At 44.6% G+C, this 15549-nt stretch overlaps 1 protein-coding gene across 1 annotated transcript in view; it reads left to right on the top strand.

Moving 5' to 3' along the window:
- Window positions 1-15549, top strand: part of LOC129839984 (NACHT, LRR and PYD domains-containing protein 3-like) — a 49515-nt gene that overhangs the window by 18936 nt on the left and 15030 nt on the right. Inside the window, exons 2-6 of the mRNA XM_055907745.1 lie at window positions 2134-2778; window positions 2978-3030; window positions 6441-6683; window positions 6812-6874; window positions 7763-9557. Coding sequence (XP_055763720.1) covers window positions 2168-2778; window positions 2978-3030; window positions 6441-6683; window positions 6812-6874; window positions 7763-9557 — 2765 coding nt within the window. The 5' untranslated portion in view covers window positions 2134-2167. The remainder of the gene's footprint in view (window positions 1-2133; window positions 2779-2977; window positions 3031-6440; window positions 6684-6811; window positions 6875-7762; window positions 9558-15549) is intronic.

Here is a 15549-nt window from a genome sequence, read left to right as displayed (position 1 = left end):
CGTCAGACTACATCTGCTCTATTAGGTACAGATGTCTGACTTCCACACGTCAGACTACATCTGCTCTAATAGGTACAGATGGCTGACTTCAACACGTCAGACTACATCTGCTCTATTAGGTACAGATGGCTGACTTCCACACGTCAGACTACATTTGCTCTATTAGGTACAGATGGCTGACTTCCACACGTCAGACTACATCTGCTCTATTAGGTACAGATGGCTGACTTCCACACGTCAGACTACATCTGCTCTATTAGGTACAGACGGCTGACTTCCACACGTCAGACTACATCTGCTCTATTAGGTACAGATGGCTGACTTCCACACATCAGACTACATCTGCTCTATTAGATACAGACAGCTGACTTAGACACGTCAGACTACATCTGCTCTATTAGGTACAGATGGATGACTTCCACACATCAGACTACATCTGCTCTATTATGTACAGATGGCTGACTTCCACACGTCAGACTACATCTGCTCTATTAGGTACAGATGGCTGACTTCCACACGTCAGACTACATCTGCTCTATTAGGTACAGATGGATGACTTCCACACATCAGACTACATCTGCTCTATTATGTACAGATGGCTGACTTCCACACGTCAGACTACATCTGCTCTATTAGGTACAGATGGCTGACTTACACACGTCAGACTACATCTGCTCTATTAGGTACAGATGGATGACTTCCACACGTCAGACTACATCTGCTCTATTAGGTACAGATGGCTGACTTCCACACGTCAGACTACATCTGCTCTATTAGGTACAGATGGATGACTTCCACACATCAGACTACATCTGCTCTATTATGTACAGATGGCTGACTTCCACACGTCAGACTACATCTGCTCTATTAGGTACAGACAGCTGACTTCCACACGTCAGACTACATCTGCTCTATTAGGTACAGACAGCTGACTTCCACACATCAGACTACATCTGCTCTATTAGGTACAGACAGCTGACTTCCACACGTCAGACTACATCTGCTCTATTAGGTACAGACAGCTGACTTCCACACGTCAGACTACATCTGCTCTAATAGGTACAGATGGTGCTAAAGCGAAAAGCTAATTGTAATTATCTTATTAATGGCCTCATGGTGACATCTCTAAGCAGTTTACTTCTTGTCCTGCAGCTCAATTCAGAAGGACGACTGTGTCTTTGATGTGTCTGAGGGGTTTAGTTCATCATCCACAGCATCATTATGAACCTGATGCTTAAAGAGATATTCAGAAGAGATGAGTCTTGAAAGTTTCTGTCGGCTGAATGAGCGACACCGGTTGAGCATTCCTACACACCTTCCTTCCAGAAGCCATGAGAGAATTGTCCAGCTGCGGGGACTGTGTGAGGGGATTATACTACTATCTCTACTTACTGGTGGCACAGACTCTGTTTCATCCTTTCCTACACTTAAATTACCCTTGCCTAACAATGGCGTCTGAAGCTGGGCTTGCAGCACAGCTATCCTCGCCGTAAGGCGATCGTTCTCCTGTATATTATGAGTACAGCGACTGCAATTAGAAGACATAATGTTAATGTTGCTTAGCTTCGGCTGGTGGAGGTCGTGTAGAACCATGGCCAGATAAAGCGTCCGGGGAGAAAAAGTTGAGGGAAGAAAAAAAAAGACATTAAAAACGATTATTAAAAATTAAAAAGTAAAAACTGTAAAGTTGGCAGGTAGTAAAGTAACGTTAGCAACAAACCGCAAGCAGCACGTCAACAAGTCCACAAGTTGTGACCGGAAATGACAACACAAGTTCTTCAAGTGTGATGCATTGTTTTGGACACCTAGGGCGCCATTTTGTGAAAGCGAATCTGGGGGTTTTCTATATGAAAATGGCAACCATAGTCACTTCCTGTTTCTGTGACAGTAAGATGGAAAGTCGAAGTCATGACATTGCATTAAGAGTCACTTCACAGCAACAAGTTTATTTGGGGATTTACATTTTCTGTCAATGCTAAACACATATAAATACAATTAAAATCACACATTTTTATCCTTCATGAATTGTATTTTGCTATTGTAAAAACATCTGCAATTGTATTTAGTAGTTTTTCTACATATTATATAATACAAATCAATATACTGGGATTTATTTTCTGTGTTCACTCACAGATCTCATAGATCAAGACTCTGTAGAGACAAAGAGATGGGGAGCAAATGCTCCAAAAGGAGGAGAGAAGAGGAGAGCCCAAGCCCTGTCTGGTGGAGACACTCAGGGAGGAGAAAAGAGGGGGGCACTGAAGGGAGGAGAGAAGAGGGGGACACTGAAGGGAGGAGAAAAGAGGAGGCCAATGAAGGGAGGAGAGAAGAGGGGAACACTGAAGGGAGGCGAGAAGAGGAGGACACTGAAGGGAGGAGAGAAAAGGGGGACACGGAAGGGAGGAGAGAAGAGGAGGACACTGAAGGGAGGAGAGAAAAGGGGGACACGGAAGGGAGGAGAGAAGAGGAGGACACTGAAGGGAGGAGAGAAGAGGAGGACACTGATGGGAGGAGAGAAGAGGGGGACACTGATGGGAGGAGAGAAGAGGAGGACACTGAAGGGAGGAGAGAAGAGGGGGACACTGAAGGGAGGAGAGAAGAGGGGGACACTGAAGGGAGGAGAGAAGAGGAGGACACTGATGGGAGGAGAGAAGAGGGGGACACTGAAGGGAGGAGAGAAGAGGGGGACACTGAAGGGAGGAGAGAAGAGGGGGACACTGATGGGAGGAGAGAAGACCGTGACAATGTCAACAGTGGAGCAAGGTCCTTTGACCAAATGTGAGATAGAGTTCCCTGAAATACTTCAAGTCAGTGTGGTCTCCATGTTGTAGAACCATGTTGATGACACAGGGGGCGCTATTACCAGTGTAAAGGGGGGTCTTCATGTTGTAGTACCAGATTGAGGACAAAGGGGGTGCTGTTACCGGTGCCCAGATACAATACATGTAATATGTATCCATGTTTGTTATTGTTCCAGACCCCCCAACTCTCTTGATTGTTTTGAGACAGAGAAGAGATTTGAAGAAAGTGGTAAGTAAAGTTGTTAATCTTGAGGTGAAACCAAATGGTCTCCTTATGAAGAAATGTATGTGAGGTAAAACACCAGAAATTGTCTCCTTATGAAGTAATGTGGCTGAGGTGAAACACCAGAAATGGTCTCCTCATGAAGTAATGTATCTTAGGTGAAACACCAGAAATGGTCTCCTTATGAAGTAATGTATCTGTGGTGAAACACCAGAAATGGTCTCATGTAGTAATGTATCTGAGGTGAAACACCAGAAATGGTCTCCTTATGAAGTAATGTATCTGTGGTGAAACACCAGAAATGGTCTCATGTAGTAATGTATCTGTGGTGAAACACCAGAAATGGTCTCATGTAGTAATGTATCTGAGGTGAAACACTAGAAATGGTCTCCTTATGAAGTAATGTGGCTGAGGGGAAACACCAGAAATGGTCTCCTTATGAACTAATGTATCTGAGGTGAAACACCAGAAATGGTCTCTTTATGAAGTAATGTATCTGAGGTGAAACACCAGATATGGTCTCCTTATGAAGTAAGGGTTCTGAGGTGAAACACCAGAAAGGGTCTCCTTATGAAGTAATGTATCTGAGGTGAAACACCAGAAATGGTCTCCTTATGAACTAATGTATCTGAGGTGAAACACCAGAAATGGTCTCCTTATGAAGTAATGTATCTGAGGTGAAACACCAGAAATGGTCTCCTCATGAAGTAATGTATCTGAGGTGAAACACCAGAAATGGTCTCCTCATGAAGTAATGTATCTGAGGTGAAACACCAGAAATGGCCTCCTTATGAAGTAATGTATCTGAGGTGAAACACCAGAAATGGTCTACTTATGAAGTAATGTATCTGAGGTAAACACCAGAAATGGTCTCCTTATGAAGTAAGGCTTCTGAGGTGAAACACCAGAAATGGTCTCCTCATGAAGTAATGTATCTGAGGTGAAACACCAGAAATTATCTCTTTATGAAGTAATGTATCTGAGGTGAAACACCAGAAATGATCTCCTTATGAAGTAATATGGCTGAGGGGAAACACCAGAAATGGTCTCCTTATGAAGTAAGGCTTCTGAGGTGAAACACCAGAAATGGTCTCCTTATGAAGTAATGTATCTGAGGTGAAACACCAGAAATGATCTCCTTATGAAGTAATGTATCTGAGGTGAAACACCAGAAATGGTCTCCTTATGAAGTAAGGCTTCTGAGGTGAAACACCAGAAATGGTCTCCTTATGAAGTAAGGCTTCTGAGGTGAAACACCAGAAATGGTCTCCTCATGAAGTAATGTATCTGAGGTGAAACACCAGAAATGGTCTCCTTATGAAGTAATGTATCTGAGGTGAAACACCAGAAATGGTCTCATGAAGTAATGTATCTGAGGTGAAACACCAGAAATTATCGCTTTATGAAGTAATGTATCTGAGGTGAAACACCAGAAATGGTCTCCTTATGAAGTAATGTATCTGAGGTGAAACACCAGAAATGGTCTACTTATGAAGTAATGTATCTGAGGTGAAACACCAGAAATGGTCTCCTTATGAAGTAAGGCTTCTGAGGTGAAACACCAGAAATGGTCTCCTCATGAAGTAATGTATCTGAGGTGAAACACCAGAAATTATCTCTTTATGAAGTAATGTATCTGAGGTGAAACACCAGAAATGATCTCCTTATGAAGTAATATGGCTGAGGGGAAACACCAGAAATGGTCTCCTTATGAAGTAAGGCTTCTGAGGTGAAACACCAGAAATGGTCTCCTTATGAAGTAATGTATCTGAGGTGAAACACCAGAAATGATCTCCTTATGAAGTAATGTATCTGAGGTGAAACACCAGAAATGGTCTCCTTATGAAGTAAGGCTTCTGAGGTGAAACACCAGAAATGGTCTCCTTATGAAGTAAGGCTTCTGAGGTGAAACACCAGAAATGGTCTCCTCATGAAGTAATGTATCTGAGGTGAAACACCAGAAATGGTCTCCTTATGAAGTAATGTATCTGAGGTGAAACACCAGAAATGGTCTCATGAAGTAATGTATCTGAGGTGAAACACCAGAAATTATCGCTTTATGAAGTAATGTATCTGAGGTGAAACACCAGAAATGGTCTCCTTATGAAGTAATGTATCTGAGGTGAAACACCAGAAATGGTCTCATGAAGTAATGTATCTGAGGTGAAACACCAGAAATGGTCTCCTTATGAAGTAATGTATCTGAGGTGAAACACCAGAAATGGTCTCCTTATGAAGTAATGTATCTGAGGTGAAACACCAGAAATGGTCTCATGAAGTAATGTATCTGAGGTGAAACACCAGAAATTGTCTCCTTATGAAGTAATGTATCTGAGGTAAAACACCAGAAATGGTCTCCTTATGAAGTAATGTATCTGAGGTGAAACACCAGAAATGGTCTCCTCATGAAGTAATGTATCTGAGGTGAAACACCAGAAATGGTCTCCTTATGAAGTAATGTATCTGAGGTGAAACACCAGAAATGGTCTCCTCATGAAGTAATGTATCTGAGGTGAAACACCAGAAATGGTCTCCTCATGAAGTAATGTAACTGAGGTGAAACACCAGAAATGGTCTCCTTATGAAGTAATGTATCTGAGGTGAAACACCAGAAATTGTCTCATGAAGTAATGTATCTGAGGTGAAACACCAGAAATGGTCTCATGAAGTAATGTATCTGAGGTGAAACACCAGAAATGGTCTCCTTATGAAGTAATGTATCTGAGGTGAAACACCAGAAATGGTCTCCTTATGAAGTAAGGCTTCTGAGGTGAAACACCAGAAATGGTCTCCTCATGAAGTAATGTATCTGAGGTGAAACACCAGAAATGGCCTCCTCATGAAGTAATGTATCTGAGGTGATAATGTGATAGTAGATATATAGTATATACACAGTGATAATAATAGTAATGTATCTGAGGTGATAATGTGATAGTAGATATATAGTATATACATAGTGATAATAATAGTAATGGTTATTTTACTGAAAATAGCTTTGTCTTTCAACTATTTCTATATGTTCTATTTTAAATGAGTCTCGTATGTAAAATAAATACTGTACAGTTACCTAAATATTTATAATGTATTGATGTGTTTCTTACCTGGATTTGTTTGTAACACATGCATGTTTTTGTACGGTGTGTGTGTGCATGTGTGTTTGTGTGTGTGTGTGTGTGTGTGTGTGTGCGTGTGTGTTTGTGTGTGTGTGTGTGTGTGTGTGTGTGTGTGTGTGTGTGTGTGTGTGTGTGTGTGTGTGTGTGTGTGTGTGTGTGTGTGTGTGTGTGTGTGTGTGTGTGTGTGTGTGTGTGTGTGTGTGTGTGTGTGTGTGTGTGTGTGTGTGTGTGTGTGTGTGTGTGTGTGTGTGTGTGTGAGTGTGTGCTTTGTGCATCATACACCTGTCCTTCTCTCTACTTCAGATGCAACATTTGTGGATGATAACAGGGCAGAGCTCATTCAGAGAGTTACCATGGTGATGGCCATATCAGATAAACTTCGCCAGAGGGATATGATCCATCGTGAGGCGAACTCTAAAGTCCATGCTGCCCGGACCAGCCAGGAACAGATGAGGGAGCTGTACGAGGTCTTAAACACAGTTAAAGTCAAATCAGCCTTCTACAGGATCCTCCAGGAGAACGAGCCTTATTTGATCCAGGAGCTAGGTAGGTCTGTCTCTCTCACTCTCTCTCTTTAACTCTCTCTCTCTCATCAGTGTCCTCTAAACCACGTATGATACCACTCACTGAAGTCTGTTTGAATTACAGTAGAATATATTCTTCTTCCCTTCCAGGTGGGCCTGTCTGTATAGAGGTGGATGGCTATGAACAGACTGAGAGCATTGGGCAGAGGAGAGGTATGTCTGTTAATAAGGCTAACCTCACACAATGCATACTGTACACTCACACACAACTTTATAGTTGTATTAGTTGTATGTAAAGGATACAACAACAATAAGAAATAAGAAAAGATAACAACATAAAGTAAATGGCTCAGTGGAATAGAATTAAGCAGCATGGCCCGGGGGGGGTGTAGCATATTGCCAATATACCACGGCTAAGGGCTGTTCTTATGCACGATGCAAATGGAGTGCCTGATACAGCCCTTAGCAATGATATATTGTCCATATACCAAAAACCCTGAGGTGCTTTATTGCTATTATAAACTGGTTACCAACTTAATTAGAGCAGTAAAAATACATGTTTTCTTATACCCGTGGTATAGCGTCTGATACCACGGCTGTTAGTCAACCAGGATTAAGGGCTTGAACCACCCAGTTTATTATATCTGATATACCACAGCTTTTAACCAATCAGCATCCAGAACACAAACCACCCAGGTTATAATAAACATTTAATCACAAGTATAATACAGGAAGGCACAATTTATAGTACAATATTTACACGTGTTTCGTAAATTGTGCAGTATTTAGCAATAATAATTAAGCAGTTGTGATGCGTGTGTGTGGATAAGTGTATATCTGCGTGTGCGTGTGGATGAGTGAGTGCATGTGTGCTAAGCTGTGGAAAGTCAGTGCAGGTGGTCAGTCCAGTAAAAGTGTTCAGCAGGCTTGTAGATAGAAACTGTTTTTGAGTCTGTTGGTATCAATCTGTCCAATGGTAAGGGAGTGAACAGCTCGTGGCTGGGATTTGTGGTGTCCTTGATGATGCTTTTGGACTTCCTCAGGCACAATTTCTCTTGTAACTTTACTTATTGACGTTTTAAAGTGTGTTGTTCTTTCCAGTGGATGACATCACACAAAGAGTAAAAGAGAAACATAAAGCCAGTCTGAAGAAGAAGTTTGGATTCGTGTTTGAAGGCACTGCAGTGGATAGAACTCCCCTCAACAGCATCTACACACAGCTCTACATCACACATGGAGATAGTGAAGGGGTTAATAACGAACACGAGATCCGACAGATTGAATATACATCCAGGACAAAAAAATCTACAGACACTCCAATAAACTGCAATGACATCTTCAAACCTTTACTTGGAGAAGAGAGAGAAAAGGAGAGACCCATCAGAACTGTGCTGACGAAGGGCATCGCTGGCATTGGAAAAACAGTCTCTGTGCAGAAGTTCATCCTCGACTGGGCTAAAGAAGAAGCTAATCAGGATGTTGATTTCATCTTTGTGCTCCCACTCCGAGAGCTGAATCTGATTCAAGATGACCAGTACAGTCTTCATGGACTTTTGCGTTACTTCCACCCTGAACTTACAGAGATAGAAGAGGCAAAGATATATGATACCTGCAAAGTCATGTTCATCTTTGATGGTCTGGATGAAAGCAGACTACCATTAGGTTTTCATCAGAACAAGAAGTTGACTGATCTTACTGAGACATCATCAGTTGACAGGTTGATGACAAACCTCATTGAGGGGAATCTGCTTCCCGAAGCTCTCCTCTGGATAACCTCCCGACCAGCAGCAGCCAATCAGGTCCCCCATGAGTACATCAACAAGGTGACAGAAGTACGAGGGTTCAATGACAAACAGAAAGAAGAGTACTTTGAGAAGAATGTTGAGGATGAGAACCGGGCCAGGAGAATCATCTCACACATTAATACATCAAGGAGCATCCACATCATGTGCCACATACCAGTCTTCTGTTGGATTACTGCCAGGGTTCTTGAGCAAATGTTGAGTGAAGATAAGAGTGGAGATATTACAACTCGGACTGAGATGTACAATCACTTCCTGCTCATTCAGACGAACCTGAAAAGCAAGAAGTATGATGGGAAAAATGAGACAGATCTGGACATAATCATAGAAAGACACAAAGAAATAATTATCAAACTGGCACAACTTGCATTTGAACAGTTGGTGAAGGGAAATCTGATATTCTATAAGAAAGACCTGGAGGAGTGTGGTATTGATGTCAGTGAAGCCTCAGTGTACTCTGGGTTTTGCACAGAAATGCTCAAAGAAGAGTATGGGTTGTATTGGAAGAAAGTTTACTGCTTTGTTCACCTGAGTTTCCAGGAGTTCCTTGCTGCTCTGTTCGTGTTCCACTGCTGTGTGAGCAAGAACATCAAGGCCCTGGAGTCTTTCATTGGGGATGTGTCTTCAGAGCTGCCCTTGCATGAGCTGCTGAAGATGATGGTGGATAAAGCCTTGGAGAGTGAGAATGGACACCTGGACCTGTTCCTCCGCTTCCTTGTTGGCATCTCAACAGAATCCAACCAGAGACTGTTACAAGACCTACTGCCACAAACAGAGATCAGCTCAGAGACTGTTGACGAAATTAAGAAATACCTCAGGGAGCCAAATGTAGAGCAAGTTTCACCTGATAGGTACATCAATCTACTCATCTGCTTGACTGAGATGAAAGATGATTCAGTACATGAGGACATTGACAAGTTCCTGAAGTCAGGAACGCAAACAGGAAAAGAACTCTCAGGTTCACACTTCTCATCACTGGCCAACGCACTGCTGATGTCAAAAGCTGTGCTGGATGAGATTGACCTGAGGACATACAACCTGTCACCTGGGTGTACGAGACTGGTCCCAGCTGTAAGGAAATGCAGAAAGGCCATGTAAGTAATATCATAACGTCAAAATCACCAATATCTATCAATAATTATATCAGACCGATTGCAACCATAGAGGGCCACTAAATTAACGCCAGCTGATATCTCGTTAAACCATCAACATGCACTAAAATCACCCACACGCTGATCTCAATTGTCACCAATTGTTAGTGTATTCTTTCAACTTTACGGCAATGACAAAAATAATCAACTTCATGTAAAATATCATCACACGAGAAGTGTTTGAAAAAGTCTAGAGAATGTCAATATATACCTTCCCTGGGCTCACCCCCCCCCCCCCCAAAGAATAACAACTTTTCTCAGCACGTGTCACGTTCCTGACCTGTTTTCTGTTGTTTTGGTATGTGTTTAATTGGTCAGGGTGTGAATTTGGGTGGGTAGTCTATGTTATGTGTTTTCTATGTTGGGTTACTGGGTTGCCTGGTATGGCTCTCAATTAGAGGCAGGTGTTTGGTGTTTCCTCTAATTGAGAGTCATATTAAGGTAGGTTGTTTCACATTGTTTGTTGTGGGTGGTTGTCTTCCGTGTCTGTGTATGTTGCGCCACACGGGACTGTTTCGGTATGTTTGTTCGTTCGGTTTTTGTGTAGTCTGTTTTCTTCGTGTTACATGTAAGTTCTTAAGTTTAAGTCTGTTTAGGTCGGTTTGTTATTTTGTATCCTTCCAAGAGTTTGTTTTCGTGTTTCGTCTTTGTGTTAATAAATCATTATGTATCCACAACCCGCTGCACGTTGGTCAAATCCTTGCTACTCCTCTTCGGATGAGGAGAAGGAGGAAGCCCGTTACAGAACCACCCACCAAACCCGGATCAAGCAGCGGGTTAACGGACAGCACACGAAGCAGGATTTATGGTCTTGGGAGGAAATCATGGAAGGAAAGGGACCATGGGCTAAAGTGGAAGTGAATCGCCGCCCATGGGTCCAGCTGGAGGCAGCTCGGAGAGAGGAGGAAACTGGAGAGAGGAACCGGCGTTATGAGGGGACGCGTCTAGCACGGAAGCCCGAAATGCCCGCAAGTACAACCCAAACATTTCTTCGGGGGGAGGCTAAGAGGTGGTGGGTCTAGGGCAGGTAGGAGACCTGCGCCCACTTCCCAGGCTAACCGTGGAGAGCGGGAGTACGGGCAGATACCGTGTTACGCAGTAGAGGGCACAGTGTCTCCTGTACGTGTGCATAGCCCGGTGCGGGTTATTCCACCTCCCCGCACTGGTAGGGCTAGAATGAGCATTCAGCCAAGTGCCATGAAGCCGGCTCTACATATCTGGCCACCAGTACGTCTCCTTGGGCCGGCTTACATGGCACCAGCCTTACGCATGGTGTCCCCGGTTCGCCTACAGAGCCCGGTGCGGGTTATTCCACCTCCCCGCACTGGTCAGGCGACGGGGAGCATACAACCAGGTAAGGTTGGGCAGGCTCAGTGCTCGAGGGAGCCAGTACGCCTACACGGTCCGGTATATCCGGCGCCACCTTCCCGCCCCAGTTCAGTACCACCAGTGCCTACACCACGCACCAGGCTTCCAGTGCGTCTCCAGAGCCCTGTTCCTCCTCCATGCACTCTCCCTATGGTGCGTGTCTCCAGCCCAGTGCCTCCAGTTCCAGCACCACGCACTAAGCCACCTGTGCGTCTCCAGAGCCCTGTACGCACTGTTCCTTCTCCCCGCACTCGCCCTGAGGTGCGAGCCCTCAGCCCGGTACCTCCAGTTCCGGTACCACGCACCAGGCCTATAGTGCGCATCGAGAGTCCAGTGTGCCCTGTTCCTGCTCCCCGTACTAGCTTTGAGGTGCGTGTCTCCAGTCCGGTACCACCAGTTCCGGCACCACGCACCAGGCCTACTGTGCGCCTCAGCAGGTCAGAGTCGGCTGTCTGCCCAACGCAGCCTGCACTGCTCGTCTGACCAGCACCGTCTGAGCCATCTGTCTGCCCAGCGCCGTCTGAGCCATCCGTCTGCCCAGCGCCTTCTGAGCCATCCGTCTGCCACGAGCCATTAGAGCCGCCCGTCTGTCCCGAGCCATTAGAGCCGTCCGTCAGTCAGGAGCCGCTAGAGCCGTCCGTCAGTCAGGAGCCGCCAGAGCCGCCAGCCAGTCAGGAGCTGCCAGAGCCGCCAGCCAATCAGGAGCTGCCAGAGCCGCCAGCCAGTCAGGAGCTGCCAGAGCCGCCAGCCAGTCAGGAGCTGCCAGAGCCGCCAGCCAGTCAGGAGCTGCCAGAGCCGCCAGCCAGTCAGGAGCTGCCAGAGCCGCCAGCCAGTCAGGAGCTGCCAGAGCCGCCAGCCAGTCAGGAGCTGCCAGAGCCGCCAGCCAGTCAGGAGCTGCCAGAGCCGCCAGCCAGTCAGGAGCTGCCAGGGCCGCCAGCCAGTCATGAGCTGCCCTACATTCATGAGCTGCCCTACAGTCATGAGCTGCCCTCCAGTCATGAGCTGCCCTCCAGTCATGAGCTGCCCTCCAGTCATGAGCTGCCCTCCAGTCATGAGCTGCCCTCCAGTCATGAGCTGCCCTCCAGTCATGAGCTGCCCTCCAGTCATGAGCTGCCCTCCAGTCATGAGCTGCCCTCCAGTCATGAGCTGCCCTACAGTCATGAGCTGCCCTACAGTCCGGAGCTGCCCCTCAGTCCGGAGCTGCCCTACAGTCCGGAGCTGCCCCTCAGTCCGGAGCTGCCCCTCAGTCCGGAGCTGCCCCTCAGTCCGGAGCTGCCACTCAGTCCGGAGCTGCCACTCAGTCCGGAGCTGCCACTCAGTCCGGAGCTGCCACTCAGTCCGGAGCTGCCACTAGTCCAGAGTTGTCCCTCTGTCCTTAGCTACCTCTTTGTCCTTAGCTACCTCTTTGTCCTTAGCTACCTCTCTGTCCTGAGTTGTCTCCTCTATTGTGGAGGGGCCTTAGTGAGGGTTCCTGGACCATGGTCGGGGGCGAGGGTCGCCACTCTAAGGACGCTAAGGAGGGGGACAAAGACAGTGGTGGAGTGGTGTCCTCGCCCACCGCTGGAGCCGCCACCGCGGACAGATGCCCACACAGACCCTCCCCTTGAGTTTTAGGGGTGCGCCCGGAGTTCGCACCTTGAGGGGGGGGTTCTGTCACGTTCCTGACCTGTTTTCTGTTGTTTTGGTATGTGTTTAATTGGTCAGGGCGTGAATTTGGGTGGGTAGTCTATGTTATGTGTTTTCTATGTTGGGTTAATGGGTTGCCTGGTATGGCTCTCAATTAGAGGCAGGTGTTTGGCGTTTCCTCTAATTGAGAGTCATATTAAGGTAGGTTGTTTCACATTGTTTGTTGTGGGTGGTTGTCTTCCGTGTCTGTGTATGTTGCGCCACACGGGACTGTTTCGGTATGTTTGTTCGTTCGGTTTTTGTCTAGTCTGTCGCTCTGGATAAGAGCGTCTGTTAAATGACTTAAATGTAAATGTAAATGTCTGTTTTCCCTGTCCGTGCGTTCTTCGTGTTACATGTAAGTTCTTAACCTTTCACGAGTATCTACCCCGGGTCCGGGAGCACCCCCCACCCCCCCCACACTGAGTAGCATAGCCTAGCATAGCGTCACAATTAAATAGTAGCATCTAAATATCATTAAATCACAAGTCCAAGACACCTAATGAAAGATACAGATCTTGTGAATAAAGCCACCATTTCAGATTTTTAAAATGTTTTACAGGGAAGACAAAATATGTAAATCTATTAGCTAACCACGTTAGCAAATGACACCACTTTTCTAACTCCATCATTTTTCTTACTCCATCAGGTGCTATCACCAATTCGGCTAAACTAAGATATTGATAGCCACTAACCAAGAAAAAACCTCATCAGATGACAGTCTGATAACATATTTATGGTATAGGATAGGTTTTGTTAGAAAAATGGGCATATTTCAGGTAGATATCATAGTTTACAATTGCACCCACCGTCACAAATGGACTAGAATAAATACATAGAGCAACGTGTTTACCTAATTACTAATCATCAAACATTTCGTAAAAATACACAGCATACACTAATCGAAAGACACAGATCCTGTGAATACAGACAATATTTCAGATTTTCTAAGTGTCTTACAGCGAAAACACAATAAATCGTTATATTAGCATACCACATATGCAAACGTTACCAGAGCATTGATTCTAGCCAAAGAGAGCGATAACGTAAACATCGCCAAAATATATTAATTTTTTCACTAACCTTCTCAGAATTCTTCAGATGACACTCCTGTAACATCACATTACAACATACATATACAGTTTGTTCGAAAATGTGCATATTTAGCCACCAAAATCATGGTTAGACAATGACAAAAGTTGCCCAGCTGGTCAGACAATGTCATGCGCCATATTAGACAGTGATCTAGTCGTATACATAAATACTCATAAACGTGACTAAAAAATATAGGGTGGACAGCGATTGATAGACAATTTAATTCTTAATACAATAGCTGATTTACATTTTTTAAATTATCCTTACTTTTCAATACAGTTTGCGCCAAGCGAAGCTACGTCTAACAAGATGGCGTCATAAGCGATTAACATTTTTCGACAGAAACACGATTTATCATAATAAATTGTTCCTACTTTGAGCTGTTCTTCCATCAGAATCTTGGGCAAAGAATCCTTTCTTGGGTCTAATCGTCTTTTGGTCGAAAGCTGTCCTCTTGCCATGTGGAAATGCCAACTGCGTTCGGCATGAACTGGAAACCTGCCCGGCGCTTCAAAGTGTCTCAGAAATAAATGTCCCAAAATGCGCACTAAACGGATATGAATTGCTATAAAACGGGTTAAATTAACTACCTTATGATGTTTTTAACTCCTATAACGAGTAAAAACATGACCTGAGAAATATTACTGGCTACACTAATGCTTGGAAAAAGAGCAGGTCGGTGTCCACCGCGCGCCCGACGCATCTGGAAAAGAGTTCCTACCTACAGGTTTTTTTCATTTATAGTGGCTGTGATTGCGCAATCGATACCATTCAAAGCGTCATCACGTAAAGGCATCCAGGGGAAGACGTAAGCAGTGTCCGTATCCTGATAGCGTTCACAGTGGCCTTTAAACTGACTCCAGATCAGGGGCCAAAATGTGTGAAATCTGACTCCATGTCAGGGAAATTGCTGTAGAATGAGTTCTGTTCCACTCAGAGACAAAATTCCAACGCCTATAGAAACTAGAGACTGTTTTCTATCCAATAATAGTAATAATATGCATATTGTACGATAAAGAATTTAGTAGGAAGCCGTTTAATCTGTAATGCAATTATGCTAATGAGAAAACAGCACCCCCTGTAGTCGCAAGAAGTTAAGTTTAAGTCTGTTTAGGTCGGTTTGTTATTTTGTATCCTTCCAAGTGTTTGTTTTCGTGTTTCGTCTTTGTGTTAATAAATCATTATGTATCCACAACCCGCTGCACGTTGGTCAAATCCTTGCTACTCCTCTTCGGATGAGGAGAAGGAGGAAGCCCGTTACAGCATGTGACATGAACTCAAGACGCTCGGAGTTGTAGTGTGCTGCTTACGTCACTGTCCTACCGGAGTACACAGCGCTCTAGCAAGCTGTGAGAGTACTCGGCGATACCTCATGGTAATAGTGCGTCGTGTTTTTTTATTATGTTGTTTTAAGCCTTCACCAAACCATAGCCCTAATCTTGAAGTCCAGGAATGAATGACTAAACTTAACCCTTTGAGTTGTTTCTGTTTCAACCATCTAACCATGCAGAATTAATGTGTCAAAAATAAACATTCATCCATAATAAGTCGAATTTCGAAGGGAAACTGTAAGGTCTTGATGGAAAATAACATGTTACATACGATCGCATAACCTTTCACATGTGGATTCTAATTCCCACAAGGTTTTCCCAGATGATGCAATGCAAACAAAGACGAGTCATTAGAATGTCTCGGAAATAGCCGCAGTGTTTTCAGCTCATGTATTTGACACATTTTGAAATACATGATTACATTGTGTATGTTTATTTATACAATAATTATTATGAAACATATCCTCAACTTGAAT

This window comes from Salvelinus fontinalis, chromosome 40, assembly GCF_029448725.1.
Source record: "Salvelinus fontinalis isolate EN_2023a chromosome 40, ASM2944872v1, whole genome shotgun sequence".
Classification (NCBI taxonomy): Eukaryota; Metazoa; Chordata; class Actinopteri; order Salmoniformes; family Salmonidae; genus Salvelinus; species Salvelinus fontinalis.
Note: the sequence above shows the minus strand (reverse complement) of the source record. Positions and strands in the feature narration are given on the sequence as shown.